Genomic DNA, 25635 nt, shown 5'->3' on the forward strand with positions numbered 1-25635 from the left:
GGCTGCTGTGGTCTGCATCTAACATGCCAGTGCCCATCCAAACCGAAGGTAAGTATGCTTTTGAGTGCTCACTAAAAGTGTAGGACATTCTCACAGTCCACCCTTCCCTCAGCTCATTTGTAAAATGCACATTGTAGCACCTCCTTACCACACAACTGTCTATGTGAATATAGATTTATTAAAAATTGTGATTATTCTAATACTATGGTAACAGAGCCATACAAATGCCCCAGCTAAGTAGACAATATCTCTAAAGATAAAATTCCTTGCTACACAATATACTGGCTAAAAGTTCTTTTACAAAAAAGCTGAATGACTATTCTTAGCTTTTACAAAACAGTTCTGTTTTTTTAATTTCTGCATCAGTTAATATTGAACTAGCAGAACTGGTGCCTCTTAAAGGCAGATACTATAAACCCCTTTTTACACATGGAAAAGATAAGTAACTCCTCAAGCTCACATGGTGGACAAGTAGGAGATGCTGGGTTAAAACTCCAGTATTCCCAGCTCAAGCCCTAGACCAATCTCCTGCTCTTAGATCAGCAAGAAATATATAAGTGCAGGATAGAGATTCAGAGCCAAAACTTTAAATATCTGTTGGCTACCATGGAAGAAGTTCTGGAACACTCCAGGGAGAAAATTTCCTCCTTTAAAGATCTGCACACGATAACAGTGTTTGTGGATTCCTCTGGTGCTTTAGCCACAAGCCCAAAAGGTCACATATTTTGTTTTAGAAGTGCAATACAAAGCACTCAGTGCTTTTATGCTAACATGAAGTAAAAGAACATAAAGGAAAAAATCAGAAATTATTAAGGGTGGTAGGAATGCCAAAAAATCCTTAAGCAAACACATCCTGTTATTAACTGCATTCCTTCATGTCCTCCATTATTCAGATTGTGGATATATTTAATGGTGCTTTACTGATAAACTGAATAATTTAGCCATTTCTTACACAACATCTTTTAAAAACTTTATAGGAAATACAACAGTATCTGACTCATCCCTGCTCCTGGGATATCTTAAGCATTATCTTAATTATTAAAGGTTAATCTTTATAAGATGGAACACATATGAAAATCCCATTTGGCCAGTAATATTCATTAAATGGGGCATTTTCTAGAAACTTAAAAGTGCTGAAAGAAAAAAAATCTGTCATAAGTAGTAGCCAGCATGAAGAACTCCTCCTCCTCTCAAATTCTGGAGGATTATTTCAGTACAGAATGGAACTACCGGGAATGATTGAAAAGGACAGACAATGGAACCACAGCAGATCTTCTGTTATTGGCAGCACAGCCAATGAAGAAAAGCTGAGTAGGAAAAAATGAATTTATAAACCATGTTAGGTTAATTTCTGCAAAGAGCATTAAGAAAAAACCTAGCTTGAGGTAGGCTAAAGTCTGGGTAGAAAAGGCAATCTAGGAAAGGAATATAAGATAAAAGCTGGGTGAGAGGTCTCTGATCTCTCTAGTCAGCAAAAGGTTACCAGTCGGAAAAGCAGTGGAATAAGACTGAGGACCACAAGCAGCGGCCTAATTGTTGTAAATAACAAGTTCAAAGGCCCTGGGGATTCCTAAACAGATCACGAAATGTGCCTCTTAGGACCAAGATTAAAACCTGGAGGTCGCAGTGATATATAGGACAATTGTTCAGTAGAAGCCAGAGTTGAGGGTGTGTGTGTGATCTTTCAGGTTTCTCAAACAGTGGCACCAGAAAGTGTTGCATCTGCTGAAGGTTCAAGGGGGCTGATGACCTAAACATGCTGCCTATATCTAACAGCACAAGAAGTTTGGTGACAGCTATTAAGTGTGAAATCTGTAAGTGAGGGACATATCAACAAGGACACTCTAGAGGAAGATGGTTTAACAACTATCCACCAAATAAATGTTTCAGTGTGAACTTGTGAAATCAGTGTCATCTCAGAAGCTCCATGAAAGAAACACTTGTGCAATAACACCAAAATGAAATTCAATACTTAAGAGCAGATCTGTCTAGACCTCTAAGAATCAACAAGTGAAAAGACTTCTAGTAGTCAAGAGAAGAAACGACGGAAGTTTTGAATGCTGGAATTGTCCTTGCTACTATTTTCCTTAGATGGTCTCTGGAGCCTTCAAGGAGTAGCTGGAAGTTCTATTCTTTTAACTGCAATGCACTATAATTTTATTCCTTACTGTCTAAAGCTATTGCATATTTCAGTTTTTGCAATGACACTAGAGAATTGTTATAAAATAGATATAGAAGTATTCAGGTGGCAATTTAGTTTCCTATAATTTAAAAAAAAGGTGGGGGGGAAGCCCTCCTTGAAAAACTAGCTGGAACCCATTAGGGTTTTCTGCATGTTGGCATTTTCAGATGCTGATACTGAGGATGTGTCAGAATAGACACAGAATAGTAATTGCAATTCCAATTCCAAATAATGAAAGTACACAAGAATGGAAATATTAGATTGGGGCAAGGGTAATATATGCTAGCATGTGCTCCTGACAGTGTCTGGTAGCAAATTCTTTGAGAAAAGACTGTATCAACAGGAAAAGCATATAGGAACTATTAAGATTGTAAAGAAGGAGGCAGCCCAAGGAAAAACACAAAAATATATTTGAAAAACGTACATATGGGGAAGAGGACTAACAGTTGATAAAAACTTCAGCATTGCAGGGTTAACTCCTATTTCTCTGACCTTCTCCGAAATGAACTGTAAACTAAAGTACACCCTCCATGAAATACCATAGCCACAATGTAATGTTGAAATTTCTTTGTTCCTGTACTATTTAATCATAAAAGTCCCAGAAGCATTTCCATGTCTAAAAGAAAATAGTGGGCCTTCCTCTTCCTTTACATGCTTTTTAAGTCCTTTCTTTCAGTAATGTCTCTCTTGATTCCCCTTCTTTCTCTGTCCATATCCAGAAAATAATTGTATGATAGTGCATTGTCTTCCTGATATGCAGCATATATACTGGGAGTGCTGTCTTAAGGGATAAACTACAGTGCTCTATAGAAGCAGTGCCCCTCTCTCCACAAAGCACACATGAAACACAGAAAAGATTATTTTGCGCCATGTTTTGCCATGACAGGGTGCAGGAAAAATGGATAGTTCTGTCAATACTGTGACCACTACTGGGAATAAAACACTTCAAAAGCTTCCGAGGAAATTTTAGCTCCTGCACTATGAATATGAATGACAGCTTTTAAATGCAGTTCCCAGTCACATATTGAAGTCAAATGATTCTCTAAGATCACTGAGTGGGTGGAGTAATACCAGAAACAGCTGAGCTGTAATCCATGCATCTCATATACTCATTTTTCTTTGGCACAATAACACATTCATCTGCCAAAGACAGTCTGAGCTGGAATCATACAATATTCATATGTAGATATTAATGACTACTATTTCATGCATACACCACATACCAAAGTTGCAGTACATAAAAACAATTTTTTAAATTGCAGCTAATTCATTAATTTACAAAAAAAATTAACACGATTAGCCAGCTGAACAGACCTAAACCCCTGTTCATATCATTGCTGTTTTACCATTAACAATAAAAACAAGTTGCCAAAATCTGTGTAATCTTGGATTTATTTGGAAAGATGAGGTCAGAACTGTAGTTCAGGGAAGTTCTAATGAAAAGGTTCATCACATCTGTAGCCTATAACTGCACAGACAGTTCAAGGCAGTTTGTTAGTTCAAGAAATGTCAAAGGAAGATAATTTCAATATGATTTTCAATCACTAAAAAAGATAAATAATTTTGCAGCAATTTTAAACCATCCACAAGAGCTTCAGAAGAATGGCACAAGTAGGCTGTATGATCCACATCAATGAGTTTTAACAGAGGAAATATGTTAGTAATCTAAATAGCAATAATACACTGATATAAATGTGTTTCATTCTTAAAAAGAACTACTGGCTAGCTTCAAAGTTAGAAGAAACAGCTTTAAAAATCAATGTTTTCTAAAAGCCCCTGTGGACCATCATACATGATTCATCGCAATTAGTTTAAAATTAATAGCACTGAGTAGATGTAAATTGACATGATCTTTGATTTTGAGCCTACAGAAAACAAAAATTATCAACAAAAATGGGAAATACATAGTTTGTAGATAGACAAATTTAGTGTCTTTGATATGTAAGGTAAATGGAGATGGATGGCAATCAACATACTAATATTCTGACTAATATAACCATGATGATAATTCTAAGTTAAATTATTTTAACTAGATATGAACCAGTTAACCAATGTGATAGAAAAGGCAGTGTGTATATAAAATTTAATTCTATCACAACTATTCCTTACATGTTTTTAGCTTTAAACACAATACACATTACTATGGTTTTAGTTTTGTAGTCAAATACATGCAGAAAACAAAATCATAAAGGGATTTAACATTTCTAAGTACAGCCCCCCTAAGGGAGGCGACGTGGCTGTTTATGATTTATTTTGGCTTGCTTTCTTTATTAGCTGCCAAAGTTCATTGTAATATCAAATTAAATTCTTTCACTGAACAACTTGCACGCTGATATCATTGAGAATGTTATTTTATCCTGTGATTTAAAAGCCAAGATCATGATCAAATATACTTTTTATTCATGGCCAATTGTTCTTTTCCGTCACTGCTCTAGAGAGCAAATTGTTCTCACCCATAATTACAGTCACTTTCTAAAACAAAAGAAAACACACTGAAATTGTTATAGGCTGCATCAACAATTTCAATCATGTATTATCTATCATAAATATACTAGTTATACTATAGATATACTATATTAAATATACTATAACAGTATATACTATTATAAATAGTAAATGCATTATAGTCTCAAAACATCAAAATATGCTTTTTATTTAAAAAATAAAAACATTTTCCTTTTTTATGCATTTGCATTCAGTTAAAGCGTAGGCTAAAAAAGAGTCAATCAGTAACATCCTCCTGCTTGAGAAAGACTGAAGTAAAACTGTGCCAGGAATCAAAAACATTTCTTGGGATCTTGCCTAACATCAGCAGAAGAGTTTTTTCTCATGAAAACACTACCAAGAAGTTTTTAAAATGGCTGAATAACAGGATGCAGGTAATTCCCAACAAATCAAGTAAATTTTCACAGCTAGCACTGAACCTCTAACACTGATGATAAAGGCTTTTATTTTCCTGCCCACTTCTCTGCTTAGTGGAGCATATAACTATATGGAGAAAGAGATTATTGACCTGACACTATTGCAAAATGCCGTTAACGAAGGAAATTAAGCTCTAATCACATAGTCACATGTACTTCCACACCTATTATCAGGAAGGACTAAGATGCTTTTCTACATCCAGGGGGACTCTGTTCTGGCAGTAGAATCACGTACTTGTTATTTGTGCTAAAACTTGAACACCACATTAATATCTTGGACCACGCTTGGATTCTTTTTTTTTTTTTGTCTGTGAGCCTCTTTTTGGAGACCAGTAACTAGCAGTACACCCTAGAGGTCAATACTGAGTCCAGTCCTGTTTAACATCTTCATTAGTGATCTGGATGATGAGATAGGGTGTACCTTCAGCAAGTTTGCGGATGACACCAAACTGAGAGCAGTGGCTGATACACCAGAGGGGCATGCTGCCATCCAGAGGGACCTTGACAGAGGCTGGAGAAATGAGCTTGCAGGAGCCCCATGAAGTTCAACAAGGGGAAGTGCAAAATCCTGCACCTGGGGAAGAACAATCCCAGGCACCAGTACATGCTGGGGGCAGCCCAGCTGGAAAGCAGCTTGGCAAAAAAGGATCTGGGGGTCCTGGTGGACACCAGGTTGAACATGAGCCAGCAATGTGCCCTTGCCACAAAGAAGATGGATGGTATTCTGGGCTGCATTAGGACCAGTATTGCCAGGAGGTCGAGGGAGGTGATCTTTCCTGTCTACTCAGCACTAGCCAGGCCACACCTGGAGTACCGTGTCCAGTTCTGGGCTCCCCAGTACAAGAGAGACATGGACAGACTGGAGGGAATCCAACAAAGGGCAAAAAGATGATTAAGGTACTAGAACATATTTCCTATAAGGAAAGGCTGAGAGAGCTGCGACTGTTCAGCTGGAGAAGGCTCAGGGGAGCTCTTAACAAGGTATATAAATACCTGAAGGGTTAGTGCAAAGAAGATGGAGCCAGGCTCTTTCAGTGGTGCCCAGTGACACAGGAAACAAAAGGCAACGGGCACAAACTGAAACACAGGAGGTGCTGTCTGAACACTTTACTACTACGAGGGTGACTGAGCACAGGTTGCTGCGAGAGGCTGTGAGTTTCCGTCCTTAGAGATACTCAAAAGCAGTCTGGACATGGTCCTGGGCAACCTGCTCTAGCTGGCCCTGCTTGAGCCAGGGTCCCTGCCAACCTCAATCATTCTGTGTTTCTGTGACAATTATCTCAGCGGAGTTCCATTCTGGCTTCCTGATACATTTAAGCATATATTTGCATTCCAATCTTATTTATCATATTACAGCATTTCACACATAATATAAACCATTCTGTGGCATTCTAGCAATGTTCAGTCATATGGATATTGTTGGGCCTGGAGACTGTAATGAAGGAAGGGGGGCCACATTTAAAGTAATTTTACAGATCTCATACTCACATTGCTTCATTATGGCTGGACATATAGAGAAGAATATAGGCAGTAAAATAGGACAACAGCAAAGCATAGCATGAAGACAGAGTTTAAAGAGAGAATTGAAATTTTAAATATACATGTAATACTTACTGATACCTTTAAAGCTAGGCCAGTGAAGCGAATAGCAACCTCGAAGATTCAAACGTAATACATATGGACGCCACTTCTGCAAAATATTTACTACTATTTGGTCCCGAACTTTATGCTTCACTGATGAAAAATTGATCTAAAAATTTAAACAATTGATATATAATTCAGTACTAAAAATAGGTAGTACATACAAAATACACATAATTATGAAAATCACGAGTAAATATATGAAGTTCTACGTAAACACTGAATCAATAGCCTGGAAAACACAGAAATGTCTGTGTATTACATATATAAAAATTCTAGACAGCTGACTAAAACTACTTAAATGTAGAGGAAGCATGTGTCTACAGTATATATGAAGCTGAGGCAAGTCTTGAACTGCTGAAATATGACGTGCCAGAATATTATGTGCAAAGAAAATTGTCAGACTTGAATACCTACTTTATTTTTTTCCCTTTAAGATGTATAAAACCCTAAAGTCACTAAAGATTTTTTTTTCTAATTAATGGTCTACTGATACATCAAGATATCAAGACTATATAACCTACCATCTCAGCTTTAGTAGAAGAATCCTTAAGTGATTTTAAGCTGCAGGCTGGGGATATCTAGATCTTTGACTAAAACCATTATTTTTCTTAGTATCTGTTAAAAGTTCAAGTTTAAGAAGTTTTAACAAAAATTACTAGAAAATAGTTTTAACAGTCTATCTACCAAGTGTTTCAAAAAAAGCAGGAAAGCCAACATACAAATGTTTAATAAGAAATATCTCCTTTTTTGGAGAAGACTTTTTCATGCCTTCTTTAAATTTGTTCATTAAAAAAGCCAGAAAAAGCTTTTTTTCCCCTTTTGTATAACCTGCTACAGCTACACCACATCTGTTTGTTGTACATTTCATAATGCACGTTTATTACCCACATACTTTGAAAAATCAATCACTATTATTTCTGTGCAGAATGCTTGGAAGTGATTACAGTACCAGGAAGTCAGGAGTTCAGAACTTTTTACAGTTTTTCACTTTCTTACTAGGATTTTGTTCTTCTTACATTAAAATTACCAGAAGTTTTAATACTAGTTTCATTAACATCATGAATTCATCACAGTAACTTAAGACTAGACCTAATAAAGGCTCCAGGCACCTACAAGCCAGGCACTGTAGTGCCTTTTAGGTGTTGGTGACCAGTGTAGATTCAACAACCCAAATCTGAGCAGAGACTCTACAAAATATACATCACAGCTAAGCATGTCAGAAGGTCATTTTAAAGAAACTCACACAGAACAGGCAGCTGCCTATAACCAGACAGCAGGACATGTAAGCAGCATTGTTAAGCCCTCCAGAACTTCTTTACTTCAGTCAGGAAGGCAGATATAGGCCTCCAGCTAAATGGGAACTAGAGCCTGTGTCGCACTGAGGGGACAGAACAGTGTATTTGGGAGACCCAAGTTCAGATCTCTTCTCAGCCTCACAGGGCACGACTGTTCACCTTCTGGATCCAAAATGGATCTCTTTAAGTGGGAGAGAGGTGCCTAGTGTCAGGGCCCTCGGTTCACCAACAGGTTCTGCAACTTCTTCCTTCCTCAGGGGTTTAGCTACCAGAGCCCAAGGTCAGCTCCTATATGATGCAGCAGTGTAACCCTGGATAAGACTGCTGGGAAAACAGTTCATTGTGTGAAAGAGCTGGAGAAGCATCATTAGGGGTTTTCCTCACTTGGCTCAGGAGCTGCCCTTAAGCTCATGCCCTTGCCCTGAGTCTTTGCTTGAACCACACTTTAGGCATGTCTATGTCCACCCTTGTGTCTGGCTGACCCTGACCCTCACTCATGAACTTCACTTCCTGACTTGACCTTGGAGATGCCTCTTCACTACAGGGCTCACTGGCAGTCTCTGGTGGGTGGCTGATCCTGGTTACTCTCACTGGACCTGCTCTGCTCTTCTTGCTCAGGATCTGTGGGACTGTGCCCCTAGTCAGTGGGGGGGCACTGCCCCTGCCTGCCCTTCTAGCACCCTTGGCTCCCAGCTCGCCTTCCCTTGCAGAGCAGCCCTTCTGCTCCCTCACACCAAGGATGCAGGTCATGCAGTTTCTGGAGAAAAGAGAAAAACAATCTCTTTGATCACCATCATCATCATGAACTTTTAGGTCCAAAAAGGAGATACCTATCAGATTAGACATCTCCAGGATTATGCAGAAGATGCACTGGGTATTTTGGATTGTAATTTCAGACTTGAGGGTCTAAAATCTGACTAAATAATGTTTGAAGTGCCACACACTTTTAAAAACCTGGCCTTAATCTTTCTTTGTACTGCTGATAAACAGCTATATGTGAAGCAAAGATACAGAGGCAACAGTAATATTGGTTGAGGTCCCACGGCTAGTCTTAAGCCACTGCCTAAGGACTGGGGAGCCTTGAGGTAGTCCTTCATACCTGAAGCATCATGAGCACTACTGAAGGCAATAGCAATGAGCAGTGTGACTGTATTTTTAAGTTCAAGGCAAAGACAGAGTAGCTATTTCAGGTGTGGCCCCAAACAGACCATGCCAGCATGGTCACACAATGTGCCTTAGAAGGCAAGTTGACTGAAACATGTGTGCTAGGGAATTGGACTGCTAAGGCAAAAGAAACAACACAGTACCTTGGACACTGACATGTCCTCTGGAGACACAGTGACCACCTGAACCACTCTAAGAGGTCATGAGTATGGAAGTGAGCTGGTCTGCACCACTTGACCACTTGTTCCAGGAATGACAAGAGTCTCTCTAAAGCAAATACAAGTAGTCTCAGAGTATCTGTAACTGAGTTTACATCCTCCTTCCACAGTAGTCCTATAGTGCCAGTTTAGATTACCTAGGGAGCCTAAGAGACCTCACTTAACTGTCCAAATTTAGTGGGCTATAGCCAAGCCTTAGTCTCCAATTTTCTTTCGGTTCCACTGATTTTATAACGATACACCACAGACAGCTTCATTTGAGTTGCTCCTATTTTTTCATTCATGTAGCTGAGTAGAACAAGTCATATTCTGGGATAAAACTTTTATCCTAGATATTTAGCATTCTTAAGTAAACTACCTCCTTGCCTCACTCTTTTTTTTAAAACAAATAAAATTGAAATAAAATATTGAAAGTGATTATCTTACTTACGTCACTCCATAATGAACTGTTCTGAGTTAGTAGCATCCACGTTTGGCTAACTTGAGCACATCTTGCCAGATCAACTAAATTTACATAACAGAAGATCTACGTCAGAAAAACAGACAGACATGATATTAAAAACTATTCAATAAGAAGCACTACTGTATTAAATGATACATCATCCTAAACAACAAGAGCTATTTTCAAACTGAATACTTCCTTCTTAGGAGTTTAAACATACCTTTTATAGCAGAATGTCAATAATTACTCTCATTAACAGCATTAACAAAGAGTATGAAAAGACAGGTTTGCTTAAAAGCTCATAAATTCAAGCTATGATGGAGAATGACAGAGATGTTTTAAAACTGAAGATTCTTCATGGACTATCAGCAGTTTCATTTCACCCATATTAAAACAACACTTGTTAAAACACCTCTCCTAAACCTATTTGAGACAATATAATTTGGACAATTTAGTTGTAGATTAAATATAGTACATATAAATTCAACTTCAAATTACCTATGAAGAGTTTTTGTAGCTTCTACCTCAGAGGTCTTTTTAATTTAACTAGTATAATTTGGTAAATATATCTATAAATCTTTAATCTCAGAATATTAAAATCAATGTGTTGTATTATGGTAGAAAAAAAAAAGCTATACTGATAGTTCATTTTATACAATTAAATATTCTAAAATAAACTGCTATCACTAAGCAACATTTTGAAAAACTAAATTATAGCATTCCAAAAGGTCTTGTCCTGGTAAATAATATTAGATACACCAATCTCAGGCCATAAAAGTAAGAGACTGAATGAAGAAAACATTTGGCAAGCTTCTGCCATAGCTCCTCACCTACCATTTTTATGACTAAGTGTCAAACAGTATTTCTGCCAACAGAATGCTAATGTTTCATCTTAGAGGAAACTTGGTAAAACAAAATGAGGGAAAATATGGTAAAATTTAATTTCTTTGCTATAGAAGCAAATACGCATTATATTATAACCACCTGAAAACATAAGATCCACTTAAAGACAAAGAGCATATGCAGAATTTTATGTCAGGCCACTGGATTATTTACATACTAAAAACTCCCATACCCATAATCATTTGCAGAACTGAATTACTACATCATATGTTGAAATATAAACATCTGATATGAAATGCAACACTGAAAATGTGCAGTTCTAAGTATGAAAAAGAAACCAGCTGAAAGGAACAGTTAACAAAATCCCACATCAGTTTTCCTAAAGCAACTTTTATATAAGGAAAACTTCATGCTTGTAATGCAATTACTTTCATAACTGCACAATAATACATAAATGGCAACAGTTTAAACCTAATATGGTAATTGGCTGATAGCAAAAATACAAAAAGAACTTTCTAGTTTTATCCCATAACCTGTCACTGAAGAGAAATTTTTCTTATTAATATACATTTTCAAAGAGCTTAGCACTTAAGACCTGTACCTTAATAGTAAGATGTCAGAGTGAAAACATAGCAAAGATACCAGTGTGTTTTATAGAAGAACATTTCCATATTAGTTATACAACTTCCCATAAATAATGCATACAATAAAACCTGTTTTTCATTATAGCAGTATATTAAGTATGAGTTGACATATACTCCAGAAAAATGAATGCATACTCTGTACAGAATTCACTCAAACTATACAGGCTCAAGAGAAATCTTGAGTCAAATAGAGGCTTTGAGACTCAAATGAGTGTTGTACTCAGAAGCAATACACATAAAGCTTTTACAAAAGTAAGGAAATAATTGCAAATTTTGTTTCACTTCTGGTAATCAACATAGCTAAGAAGTGAAGAAAGAGTGACTACCTGTGTAAGTGTAGAGTGCATGGATTACCAAGGTGCAGGTTATCTTGGTTATACTGAAATATGCTTTATAATAAATGAGTCACTAAAAAACTGGTAGGATCAAAAAGGGATGTTTTAATAAAAAAGATGTTTCGCTAAAGGAAATACTCCTTCCTTAAGAGAAACTTTTATAATGATTTATATTCCGTGCAGTTCTAATGAAATGAACAGGATTGAAAAACATATTGGCTAGAACCCATTTTTATCACAGAGATTAAGTTCAATTAAAAGAAACAAGCAGAAATATCAAGAGTATTCTACCAAGATTTAAAAAGATTTTCTGTTTCAACCTATAGAAACTATCCAAAGGCTGTAACTTCTTTAGCTAGAAAAGGATAAATCAGGTAGGAAAATCACTGATAATGCATCTTTTACCACTAGCTTTAATACATTCCAGGAATTTGCCTGCTCCTCAAAATATGCTGCTGTCCCACAAGCTGTCTGTATTTCACTTCATATAAACTACTTAAAAGAATTTTTAAGAATCAGTTTTTCTGGCTTTATGTTTTTATTCTGGAATCTTGGGAGCTTGCTACAGTCATACTCATTTTAAAGATATTTGGGTGGTTCAGAATGCAGTTGGGGAATTACAAAGATCTCTTAAAGTACAGAAATGTGTAGGCCCTTTTCAATAGCAAATTCCTTCTGTACACCCCATCGCTTCAAAGACTTGCATCCCATGATAATTATAGTTGGATCCATCACAGGCTTCTCTAATCAGAATTCTGTTTAATTTGGACATGTGGATTATTTCCTTAACTTCAAAACTCAATCTAATTTAAAACTCTAAGGAATTTTGACACAGCTCACAAAAAGTATTTGAATAAATGGAACTATATGACTTGTTAGAATGAGAAAGAAAATATTGACTGTATTATTATTCATTAATAGGGTTCAGTTTCATATCAGAAGAATGAAAGCAAGGCCTTTAATTTGACACTCTTGCTAGTAACCTTTTGAATTTCCAGTTCTGAAAAGGTCTGTTGAAAAATTTATTTCATGTTAGGTCAAGACCACAGTAGCCAGCTTTAAAGTACAGCAATAATTTTCTGTCAATAACTCAACACTAGGGTACTGTGGTATCACTGACTTTTTTAGGAAACTGTAATTTACAAAGCAAATGGTTTCCAGCTGGCCTGGAGGACAGATCTTGTCCCCATAGTAAATACCAACTGACAGATATTTTTTTTGCATGGGAGCAGAACAGAAAGATGCAATAAATGATAGCATACTAATACTGATATTTACTAAATACCCTGTGATTTTGAAATGATCTACCACCAAATATCAACTGCAGTGCCAATAAAGTCTCCTTACCATAAGTTCCAAAACTTTGAGAAGTCCAGGCACACTTTATTTTCTGCAGTCTGTGAAAGCTCAGGGCAAACACAGATTTGGCCTGGAGGAGACACCCAGTAACAATCTCCTATTGAAGGAGATTGTATCTACATACTGGATCCACCAAAAAGAGAGCATGAGGATTCACAGAGGGAAAGAAAGGAAGAAAGAAAGGAGAGAAGGAGAGAAGGAGGGAGGGAGGGAGGGAGGGAGGGTGGAAGGAAGGAAGGAAGGATCTGCCTTTCTGCAGCAAATGCTTAGGCACTCAGTTAGTGGGAATCTCTCATCTGTGCCAGTAAACGGAAGAGCTCTTTCTGCACTTCCCATACAGAATAGAATAGTGACAGCTCAAGAAAAAGTAACCAGGTGACAGCCACACAAATTTGCACTTCTCTCTGGATCAAGGGAGCTGCATTCTTTTTAAATACAAAATGGAAGCAATTCAGTAGGCTTCCTGCTTTTCTGTAATACTTTTTGTTCCCTCTGCACTTTACACATAAAGTCATTATTTTCTGGTGTGCCCCAAAGATCCACAGCTCTAACTTCCATCCCACATGTCTAATAACTTGCATGACTTATCTCACATACACAAAAAATACTTGCAAAAATACTTTCAGCACAGCTGGCTCAGCCTGTTCTCTCTTGCGTGCCCTGAAGGAGACCCTCCAGAAGGCACTCCCCAGCCCTGGATGCTTCCACGCATCCCTCCCCAATCCCTGCACTGCTGCTGTTGTTTTTTGTTGATCCTAGTCCTTAATCCTCCCTACCCCAACATAACCCAGGAGAATCAGCTCCCATTCCCTGTGGCCCAACTTCTCAGCTCCCTAGGAAAAATAGGAAACTGCTGCACCCCCATACATCACAGCAACCACAGCATAACCCATGACAGCTCAGTTTGTCTCACCACTGCACACAAAAAAAGGAGGAGGGAAGTGGCAAACCCTGTCTAGCACACCAGCCAGGTAACACAAAAAACCCCTGTTCTTGCCTCAGCTACTGTCTTCATCTAAATCCCAAACCTATGTCCTCACTATCTCAAAGTAATGTTATTCTGTTCATTCTGTTAAAGACAGAAGTTGGTGGAGGGTTTGGGGTTTGTTGGGGGGGGGGGGGGTAGAGTGGGGCAGGGGGGAACAGACAAGAAAAGAGGGAAGAGGGTGGATTGGATGAAATTTTGGGGAGGCTTCTTTCTCCTCCTAGGGTGTATGAGGAGGCTTCCCAGAAAGACCTGCTCCTATCTTGCCCTTAGTCTCTGTGTGAAAACCGCCATCTTACAGCTCTGTGGTCAGGGCAGCCTTCAGAGCAGTGACAGGGGTTTGAACCTATTTGTTAAATGCGAGAATTTAACTCACATCTCCCCACAGATGGTGAAGGGACCAACTTTTAAAATTATGCCTAAAAGGAAGGCACCAATATTTCCTTCTCCGATTGCACTTGAAAAAAAAACACCAGCAGCTGCTACACCCTTTATGCTCTAAAACTGCCTATGCCTCTCAGGCTAGAAAGGCAGAGACCTGTTTCACTGACAGATCCAATAAGCTTAGCCTTGAGGCACTGCAGTTCAGTGCACACCCTACACCTGCAAAACCAGGCAGTTCCACTCTTGCTTCACCCATTTCCCCACCACTTGTTCCCCATCTCCTCCTCTGTACCTAAAAAACTGTTCATGTAGCCACACAATGAGCTGGATTAAGGAACTGATCCAACTGTCAACTGATTCAGTAAAAGAAGAAAACGGAAGACGTTTTTCAGATCTGTTCCCTGATACGGTTCACATAAATCACTGTAATGAACACAAAGGGGAAAACAGTGCTGGGGAAAGAAAGGGTAAATGGGAATAATAGGAAGGTTGGGACAGCTTCCTTCCAATTATAATTGTGGGTTCAAGATCCTCAGCAAAACTTCAAGTTCTAAGGAACTTGAATACTGAAACCTTGAGCATTTGCACAGTTAAATGATACTCAATGATAATTTTAAGGATCTCTATTTTAGATCTAGGTGATAAACTCCTACCTAAGCTCATTTTATGTTTTTAAATCCTTTAGTGAACTGGAGCATAGGTTCCCCCCAGAAATAATATTGTTACATATTAAAACTTTTTTATTTTCCTGTAAAGAGGGGGAAATAACAAGACTCAACCCTAAGAAAGCAGGACTGAAAAAAATCATATTTTAAAATTATTTACTACATACAAATAGGAATAGAAAACTACATGTGGTTTGGTTCAATGAACAGGCAGATATTACGTATAGGAATATGTGAAAAAGTACAGAGAAACTCATTTGTACACAAAGGTATACAAATATATACTGCTTAAGATGCAGAATTTTTACATTTCTTTATCTTTACCTGTGTGCTTAGTCACAAGAAAAGAACCGTGACAAAAAAGGCATATTCCTGAACAGGCACACTGCTAGTTAAAGATCTTTTAAATTAATCAGCAGATTTGAAAATACTCAGACAATCTTATTGTTATTTATTGCTTCCTGAAAATCCAAGATACTGATGACTCTCTAGTGAAAAACTCAACATTGTCATTATTCTAACGTTCCCTAATATATTCACCTTACCCTATTGTTGTTTTTCATTTTATTACCTCTTGGTTTTTTTCACTGGAGTGACATAATTAGTTTTGATTTCTTTTATGACATACAATTTCCTTAGCTCTAGCTTTTGGATTTGGATTTTAGATATGTAAATGGCATTTAAATACATACAAACAAAAATGATTCATCTTCCTACAATGACATATTTATATATGGATCACAGAAATACGGCTTAAAATTGGATAATCCACACAAATTTCATTTTTTCTTATTCTTTAGGTTATTATTTCATATTCAAATCAGTAGAATTCTCACTTCCTACTTCATTCTCCTCATAAATGCACTTAAAATATAAACTATGATGGGGCCGAAGTCTAAACTGCCAAACTACCTTGCCTTTCAGCTCCCGACCTCAGATTTGGAATTGCTCTAGAAAAGGAAGACATCAGTGTTTTCTGCTAAGCCACTAAAGTAGCACTTGACAGTATATTTGATTTATACAGGCTATAAAATCAAGTTTATATATGAACAGAAGATAAAATTATATAATGTATTTTTACAGCTGCTCTGTAGCCTTAATCAAAAAGTATGGCTACATACCTCAGAATAGCTGTCATTCTTTTTGATAAGTTAATATCCAGATTCTGGTTTTCATGTGCATAGTCTTTATGTATGTGAGATCTAATTCTCTGTGACAGCAGAACATGTAACTGTGAACATGATGTGACCTCGAAAAAGGGCAACCTAGAAGGATAGCTTAAAATGTCATTATATATTGAGCTTATGGTTTGGATGTCAAAAAAACAAGGCTCATAGATTAAGATAAAATAAAGATTTCTCCCAAGCTACAAAAAAAGGAGTGATGCTGTCAATACTGTTTGTTATAGAACTAACAGAAAGATTACACTATTTCAAGGTTTTTTAATGAAGAAAGGATGCTACTACCAACTTCAGAATTCCTGAAAATTTGAATAATTGTTTATTTATAGGCATGACAAGTTGGATGGGTATGGACACATGTAAGCTATAATACTATCTTTGATACATATATACACATACACACACATTCTTAGATGATACTATCTTTTATATATAGTACTGCTGTAGTGTATAATACTACCTTAATAGGAAAGAGAACATTAGGAGGTGGCACTGTAGATCAAATTTTGGTCATTCTGCTACTCATACAGTAAATTAATCTCTTTCTCTGTTTTAGTGGTGTGGGGGAAGAACATTCCCTTTTGAGTGCACTGCTTTTGAAGAAGAGGTTCATATTAGAGTTCTTCCTCAACTTGTATCAATGACTTAGTAATCAGAGGTATGAGTATCACGACTCCCAAATTCTTTAGGAGAGATACTACTGCTGGTGCAAGGGGCCCATATCTGAATCGTTTGATAGCAGAAGCTCTGGTTACTGAATGAGCTAGTACTAAGAAAACAGCACAAACTAAACCCCATTGATGGGCCTAAGTCAAAATAAACCAGTCTCACATCCATGAAGACCGTATGCACCACCAGTGGAATCCATATAGATAACATCAAGAAGAATTAAAGCATGCTCTGTTTTTTGTGAGTAAGGTCTATAAACTATGTACATGATTTAGCTTACAGATTCAAGTTTCCTGTGATGTCAGTGGCATTATGCACATGCTTAAAATTAAGTATCTGCATTTATGTTTTAGATTTTATTAGATAAAAACTGAATTTTGCATTCACTATTGTCCATAATATTTAAAAGAAAAACATATCATGTTTTTCTGAAATACCACTTAATGTTTTTGCAATGTTAAATTAATGGAAAAACATGATAGGACAAATTAAAGCCTATGAATAAGAAGATAAAAAGAAAACATTTTAGCAGTACTTTGAATGTATCCCTCAACAGCAATTATTTTCAGTAACCAACCTATAATTTAGTTAAACTGGCCTCTACAACTGAAGGTCCCACAACCAGTAGTTAATAATTCTGTTCTTTTTCTAAAATACTGCCACAAATCAATCATCTTTCTTCTGGGTAGAACCACCTTGTCTTCTAGAAGTCAGTGTATTAACAAGCTTTTACCCTCTAAAGTTACATTTTGAAAGGATACAAAAATACTGAACAAAGCAACCTTTCAAACAAACAAATTAATTTAAACAATTGAATAAAAATGTTTGGAAAGAAATCTCTCCCTACCCACTGCGCCCTTGCACTAGATTCCTCTCCTCTACTCTTGCTTTCTGGCCTAGCAGTTTTTTCTGTCTTAAAGTTGCATAATGTCCCTACAGTCTTCTCTCTATTTTTAAGAAAATTAAACTGCTTTCTATCACATTTAGGGCTTTGCTTGTAAGTTTCTATTCACTGTAAACAAACCCCTTTACTTCTCTCAGAAATTCCACTCTCTACCTATCGTACAGATTTCCTGATTTCTTGTTCTCCCTTTTTAAGTCTCCCTCTTTCAGTCTCAGCTCAGAGAAGCTTCTGGATGTCAGGTTAGGGCACGCAGAATATGATCAGGTGCCAGCGAAGGAAAGAATAGCATTACTGTCCTTCAAAGGATTCCAAACAACTCAGAGTGAACAAGGTAAACAGGAACTTTCCTTTCCATTGCACAAACACATCTTTTTCAACACAACAAGATATATACCATTTATGAAATATACATATTAAAAATTAAAAAGAACACCAACTATCACAAACCTGTAATAAGGCTTTTTCTGGTAAATGGGATGTTTTATCTCTGACAGTAAGATCATTTGATTCAGAACAGCCCTTCTGATTTTCATTTGCCAAACTCTGAAAAAAGGTGGTAAGAGAGAAGTACAATTTTATCTTAATTGAAGCTTCAAAGTTTCAAATACATTTAAATATTTTAAAAATGAAATTAAATTTGCTAACCTTAACTAGGTATTTTCAAATCCCCATATAGTTACACATCTATGAACACTTGTAACTGCTGTTACTGAGAATAGTCATAGTTTTAGGGTGCATCTCATGATTTTGCATTGTAGTAATACAATATAGAAGCATAGGAGACCATCTGTATTTCCAAACTAAAACATTGTGTACACACAATATGACACAAACATACCACTAGTACATGCAAATTTTTCAGACAAGTCTTCAGAAGGCATCACTACTGAAATCTCTCTGATGTTATATTGTATCCCACAATGTATATGCATGAAAGACACTAAAGTATTTTTCATATATAATCTCAACATGGGAGTAACAGTGAATCTCCTTTTATTCTAGCTCTAGAAACAGAAGAGTTTCAGTGGTTATAAAATTGGTTTTCATTTGAATATTGCTACAGGGAAGAGAGGAGAAAAGAAAAGAAAGGGGGAATATGCAGGAAAGGAGAAATTAGGAATAAAGAAAATGGGAAAGAAGAAAACAGTGGGATGAGAAAGCCAGAAAGAACAGAGTAAATGGAAATGAGCTTTAGATTGTAACTTCCCATTCTGAAAATTTATTTGCCCTTTAGTAGCAACGCAAGTTCTTCTGGCCCATTAAGTTTATTACATATTATAATCATTGGTGGTTTAATACTGCATTTTAAATTCAACCAGTGTCATCTCAGATGCCCTGGATTATCCAAGATATCCACAAAAGACTGGCAGATATGACACTGGACTGGCAGAGGATTCTTGCATTTTTTGAGCTTTAAGCTGGAGGCCTGTCTAGTCTAGCCTTGCCTGAGATATCCCAGGACATGCTGAATTGCACCAGAAAACTCTGTCTAGGTGACATAGTTGCATCCAAAATGCCTACAAAAGTGTACATAGTACAAAAGTACACAATAAAAAATTATTCAGTTACATGCTTTCTGTTATATCCATTCTAATCTAATTATGGAAGTCAAACCAATCCTTGGCAACTGCTATTAAGAATGGAAAGAATTTAAGAATATTATTCCCTAAGAATGCCCTGATACACTCCAGAAACAGGATTTCTTTTGTGTACTCAATCTAGTCAGACTAACATTTTAAATATTTTAAGATACCAGCAACAAAAGAGGAGAAAGAAAATGTACAGGAGAGAGAAGAAACAAAAATAAAAGTGAAAGTCTACCAACTAATTTGAGAGAACAGGGAAGAAGCAGGACTAATGACAGGTTTACTCCAGGAAGGATCTGACAACTGGTGTCTGGCAGCCAGCAACTGATAAATTGTCCACAGCTGGTTTCTATTCTGACCATCCTACAGTAGGGGAAGGAAAAGGAGCTGAACAGTGGGAGAGCTTTATCTGTGCGAGTGTGATTTTTGGAACCTCCAGGCTATTAGCAGTGGCTGGGTCTTACAGCTCCCATCTCTCCCCTTCCCCACATGGTATCTGCTGAGCATCCCACCAAGCTACGGCATTCTCTTCCTTCACAGGAGAAACCTTCCCAGAAATGAGAAGAGCCCTGTTTTTCACAGTGAGACCAGACAGGACTGCTGGCAGTGGGGTATATGGGGCTGTCCACGTATTGCCTACTCTCAGGTGATCACAATTTTCGTTACCCCACACTTTTGGGGAGATGAGGTTACTGATGCTTATCTTCATTCTGCAGAAATCTATGTCTCTTGGATTCTGGTGGCAGGGATCCAAAGCCATTATCTTCACTGATTATCATCTCAACTGGTAATACTCCCCCTAAGACATCAGCTACCTGATCCAAACCAGCTAGGTCACTGATAATACACAACAACACTCAACCCCTTTTGCTGCTTAAGATATGACCAAACTTTTACTTGTAGAATATAAAGGCAATGACCTGCTTCCCATAACACCATAAGTACTAAATAGTAGTATTAGTAGTATGCTTCATTTAATATTGATAGAGTTGTTTTTCCATAACAGTTGGAATTAATGGAGTTAATCTTTACTCATTGAGCTTACTATACTCAAAGTATTATACCGCATACCTCAAAATATGCTTTCGTTTTCAAAGAACTGTGGGCCTCTGCATGCCAAGCTTTCACCACAGCATTTAAATATACTTTGTTAAAGATCTGTTGCAGTCTCTTCACTGCCACTGAAAATATAATTATAAGCAATTTGAGGACCACAAGTAAGAACAAGTATGTCATTTAAACATTTTAGATTAATGACTGTCTATCAAATTACATTTCAATAAAATAGCTATTCAATTCAGCTTCTGTAAGGAAATAAATAACAAATTTTTACAATAGATATAATTAAGACTGTTGCAATAGGATTTCAAGTTAGCAGGCAAGGCATAAACATGACATATTTCCGATTTATCAGAGTTCTGTACAAGACATTTCTGTCTTATATTATTTCTACCAAATTACCCAATAATTTGACAGAGCTTGGAGGTGCAAGATGTATACAGATCTCAGTGAAATACAATAACAAAACTTTAATAATGTTTCAGATGGCATAGAAGTCAAAAGTCATAAGAATAAATTCAGTAAAGTCAAGTGCTAAGTGTTACACCAGTGTTAAACATACAAAGAACAGTAAAGCAGCTTATGAAAGATCATGTGTTCATTATGAATTAATGTAAACATTAAAAAAAATTACTTGTAAGAAAAGTGTGAAAGGAATTGAATTTTCCTTAGTCCAGCACAGAAAAAAAAGCATGGGGAATACTGTAAGTGTCCTTCTATGTGTAAAAGGTGTTACAAATGCAAGCAAAATAAAATGCTCTTCACAGCCATTGAAATAAAAAACAGAGGTAAAAAGTGCAATTTTCGCAAAAAACTTAAGTCATTCAAATTTTTTTTGTCAGTTAACTTTGTAAAAAAACTGCAATAAGCTACAAAGGGAGCCGAGAGACTCTTCTTATTTGATACTTTCAAGAATATACAGCTATTTAAGTAGCTTAGCCTATCTCATGGACAAGGACTAAGCTTGATTAGTGTTACATGCAGTCTTCACTATCAAAAGAAGGATTAAAATGTAAATTTTGATATATTGAATACATTCTATAGAATCATTTATCTATTTTTTTTAACAAAAAGGTGTCTTGAAATTCAACTGAAATAGATATTATAAAGGTACATTTAAGATCCATTCTTGTTTTTCAGGGGAAAAAAAAAAATCAGCATGTCTCAAATCTGGCAAGAGATGCAACGTTAACTGTATAAACCCAAGTCTATTTTCTGTTACCCGAGTCATGTTGAAACATGATGTGTTCTAGGGAACATATTGCATGATATTACTTAATTATACACTTTAATAAGTGTACACTTTACTCTTTAATTACAAAATTTAGTAACTTTTTAGGCTATATAAGCAGTAAGGTACAGAAACTGGAAATATTTGCAAAGCAAATGCCTACAAAATAATATCAAATTTTCATTGCCCAAGGGAGGAAGACAAAAACTCTCAGGATTGCAAGGGAAGTTCAGACTGCATCTACATTAATTTGCTCTGACTTTCATCAGTTGGGATCTAACAGCCCACTGACCTGCCCCTTTATTTAATTCTTTCTTATAACAGACTGTTCACTCTTGAACTTTTTCCACAGATCACTCCTTCATGGGTTGTGTTCATAGTACAGTAGAGTTCTACTATATGCAGATCCCCAAAGTGATCAAATTTTATTTAAGAAAAAAAAGACCCTTCCTCCCCCTAATTCTCTGTCATTCCAGCAACCTTGTTTACAGTGTAATCCTACAAACGGTTATTACTGGTACTAGTCAAGAGTCAACAAACAGGGTCACAGAGCCAAGAATGACTGAATAGCGTTTCTCTGTATGTCAGCTTTGTCATGGAAGGAAATACATTGTGTAACTATGCCCTCTAGATGTCTCCTCTGCTTCCATGAATTTAAAATTAACAAAAGGTGCCCTGGCTGAAAGTAATATTTAGAAAAGAATATAAAAGGAAGTAATAAAAAAGAATAGAAGTCTCTGGAAACTGCTTAGGGGAGTGAGACAACAGCTTGGGCCCCCCGCTCTGTAAGAGCAATGTTTGAGTCATACATAACTGCCTGAGCTCAAACTCAAAGCTATAGGTAGTGCTTTTGGCCCATTCTTTACTTTCATGAAACTTCTGTCTGGGTGGACTCAGGTTAACAAAGTCTCTGTTCACAGCTGCTGCTGTGTGGAGACATTTAAAAAAAGCCATACCCACAGGATCTGTGGAACACAATCTTAGGCAGAATGAACAAAGTATTTTTTTTTCTGTCTTCTGACTTTTTTTATTTTATTTTGATCTTCACTCCTTCCCCACCTCTCATCATGCATTCCCTCTAACTGAAGCTGACTCCAATTTTGTGATCCCTCCTGTTTTATCCCTATACTGTACTCTTCACCTCCCAGAAAAGCATTCCGACTCACTCCACCCCATACTTCTGATAAAAATTCCATTTCCCTAACACCTCCCAAGCTTGCTTTGCATCAGCATCAATGCTCAGTCTTTAGAGAAGAGTACCAGCACCACCTAGCCTAGCAAAGAATACAGGGAACTTCCTCTCACGGCATTCAAGTTGGCACAGATCAACCAATGAATGGCATCCTGCAAAAAGATAGCTAGATAAATTGTTGGACCAAGCACATTTAATTTATTCAGCATAATTTTCTTTTACATAACATGTATTTTTTTGTCTTATGCAAAGCAGCTATATAAACTTACATGTCATTTTTTCCTTGTGAATCTGCACCCACATGCTCCACTTCTGTATAATAACTCTTAATATTTGGACGTTGTAATGGACTACTGCTAGAGCCATCTTCTCCTTTACCTTTTTTCTTTTGTTCTTTTTCAGCAGATTATATTTTATCCACCCTCTGAATTGTAAAACAGAATGAGTAACTTAATATGACTCCCAACCTGAATGAAGTAAAATCTATAAAACTCTGCAATTTGCTGTAAAATACAAAGCAGTCAAGCTCAACACTATAAACTTCTGAATAGAACTGATATTTGTTATTTATAATTTAAATAAAATATGCACTGATAATATTTTTCAGTTATAATTCATTCACTCATTTTAATAAAATTTCTACTTGTTCATAATATTCTACAGTATTGAGCAATAAAAACTTGTTTCCACCATCGTATACTCCTGCTGCTGTCAGCTATACTTTAATGTACAGATCTGTATTTGAGTGTTTATAAAAAATAATTTAAAAGTGCTAGATGCATGCATTTACTTAAGTGCTATTTATATTTTCTTGGTGATACAAATAAAAATTAAGATAATAGAAAACAAACAATTTATATCTTAACAATTTTAACCTTTGGTAAAAATCCCATTTCTCTTCTAAGCTAAGTAATAAGAAACAGTTAGATTCAGAACAAAAAAATGTATTTCAAATGAATCATATGTTGCTGATATATTAAAATACACTATCTCTCCATACCTGATTTGCTGGAAAGACTACTGAATAAATTAGACTTTACATGACTACTTTTATTTGCCAAAATCTCTCTTATTTCAAATAATAATTAAAAAATCATTTCATATAGTTGGGAGCAATTATAAATGGAATATTCTACGGCTCCAGTCCAACTTCTGCAACAATTAAACAAAACTGTTAGCTCAGAAAATCTTCAGAATGCTGCTGTAAAGGAAAAAGGAATAATCTTCGATGTCCCTGGTGTATAAGACAAAAAGGAAAAAAAAAAAAAAAAAAAGATTTCTCTTGTAGCAAGGAAGGCTCAGGTATTAGGAAAATATTTCTAGTAGAAAGGATTATGAAGTACCGGAATAAACTGCCTGCAGACATTGTCATGTCTCCAACACCTGTGATTTTTAAGATGACTAAAACCAGCCTAGATCAATGTTCACCAAGGCTAACCACACTATACCTTGAAAATCTTCACCTCCCTACCAATTCTGTTATTCTATGATTCTTAGTAAGGATTTACAACAGTCTTCTTAACAGAGTTGTACCTCCTATACAACTAGCATTGTACACTTTTTAAAACAAAATAGCCCAAACTTACCTATTCTAAATGGAGGATCACTAAAATTTGATACACATGCTTATAACAAAGAAATTAGTGAACATGTTTATTTATTGTGATCATCACATTTTAAAACACATCTATGTATTATCCCCATTTTTAAAAGGAAAAGTTGTATTACATAAAGTATGAGTTACCTAATCCCAAGCATAAAGGAAACCGAAGAAAGAACAGAACAGAACACAGATCTTTTATTTTCAGACCCAAACACAAATTATCCTTTTATTCATGGGTATACTACCATATTCCTGGCAAATACGACGGATTAAAGTACAGAAATGTCAAAGGACTTTGTTCAGGTCTGGAACAGGCAGAAACTCAGAATTTACTAGTTTTAACATAGAATAACATTGCTGAAGAAAAATAAAGCCAAATCTAAGTTTCTAATCTCTCTTCATGTTGTTCTGTTAAAATGAAAACTTGTTCCTCCCCCAAAGGAACTACATAAATACTGCTTTGGTAAAAGATTTTTCCTGAGATGTTCCTGAGGTATATGTAAAATGCACATACTTACCCAAAATACAGCTTCATTAAGTTTCTGCTGTAAAAGTCCCATGCTTTGGCACATAGTTCTTCAGTCATCTAAACAAATAATTTATGACATTAGTACACAAAACACTGCTGTGTTATGAATATTTTAAAATCAGACAACAGTATGAAATCTTGTATTTTCTGTGTTGATTGGCACAAATTAAAATATCTATTTTAAAGAGATGAATGTTCAAGTATAATTGTCTGTGTATAGTTAGAAGTACTTTGCTACCAAATTACACTTTTTACACACAGAAGTTAAAGGAAAAGCTAAATTAGCATACAAAACAGAACTAATATGTGTGCTTGAGGGAAAGCTCAATAACCAAAATTTAGTCTTTCATACCTCATATCTACCATTTTATTGATCAGCTGTATCCAGCAATTTAGTATATTAAACAAATACTTTAGTTACTCTTTGCAAAAATCTTTTCATGACCCATTGCTATGTAAACCATTTAGCACATGATTCTAACTCATAGGTATTTTAATAAACCTGTTTGAACTACAAAACCAAAATTATGTAAGATTACAGGCTAAGAATATCCCTCTAAAATAAAATATGGTCCTTTGAATGTGCAAATAGAAACTGGG

At 36.3% G+C, this 25635-nt stretch overlaps 1 protein-coding gene across 5 annotated transcripts in view; it reads right to left on the minus strand.

The window, feature by feature from the left end:
• The window catches only part of FBXL13 (F-box and leucine rich repeat protein 13), a 93893-nt gene that overhangs the window by 57623 nt on the left and 10635 nt on the right, over positions 1-25635 (minus strand). For 4 of the 5 annotated variants that reach the window (XM_075024776.1, XM_075024778.1, XM_075024779.1 and 1 more), the window contains exons 4-9: positions 25025-25092; positions 23173-23327; positions 20493-20602; positions 18283-18378; positions 9855-9950; positions 6718-6853 (exon numbers count right to left, since the gene is read on the minus strand). In XM_075024776.1, coding sequence (XP_074880877.1) covers positions 6718-6853; positions 9855-9950; positions 18283-18378; positions 20493-20602; positions 23173-23327; positions 25025-25092 — 661 coding nt within the window. The remainder of the gene's footprint in view (positions 1-6717; positions 6854-9854; positions 9951-18282; positions 18379-20492; positions 20603-23172; positions 23328-25024; positions 25093-25635) is intronic. The other variant, XM_075024777.1, reaches the window with a different exon arrangement.

Source organism: Buteo buteo, chromosome 4 (genome assembly GCF_964188355.1).
Source record: "Buteo buteo chromosome 4, bButBut1.hap1.1, whole genome shotgun sequence".
NCBI classification, from domain to species: domain Eukaryota; kingdom Metazoa; phylum Chordata; class Aves; order Accipitriformes; family Accipitridae; genus Buteo; species Buteo buteo.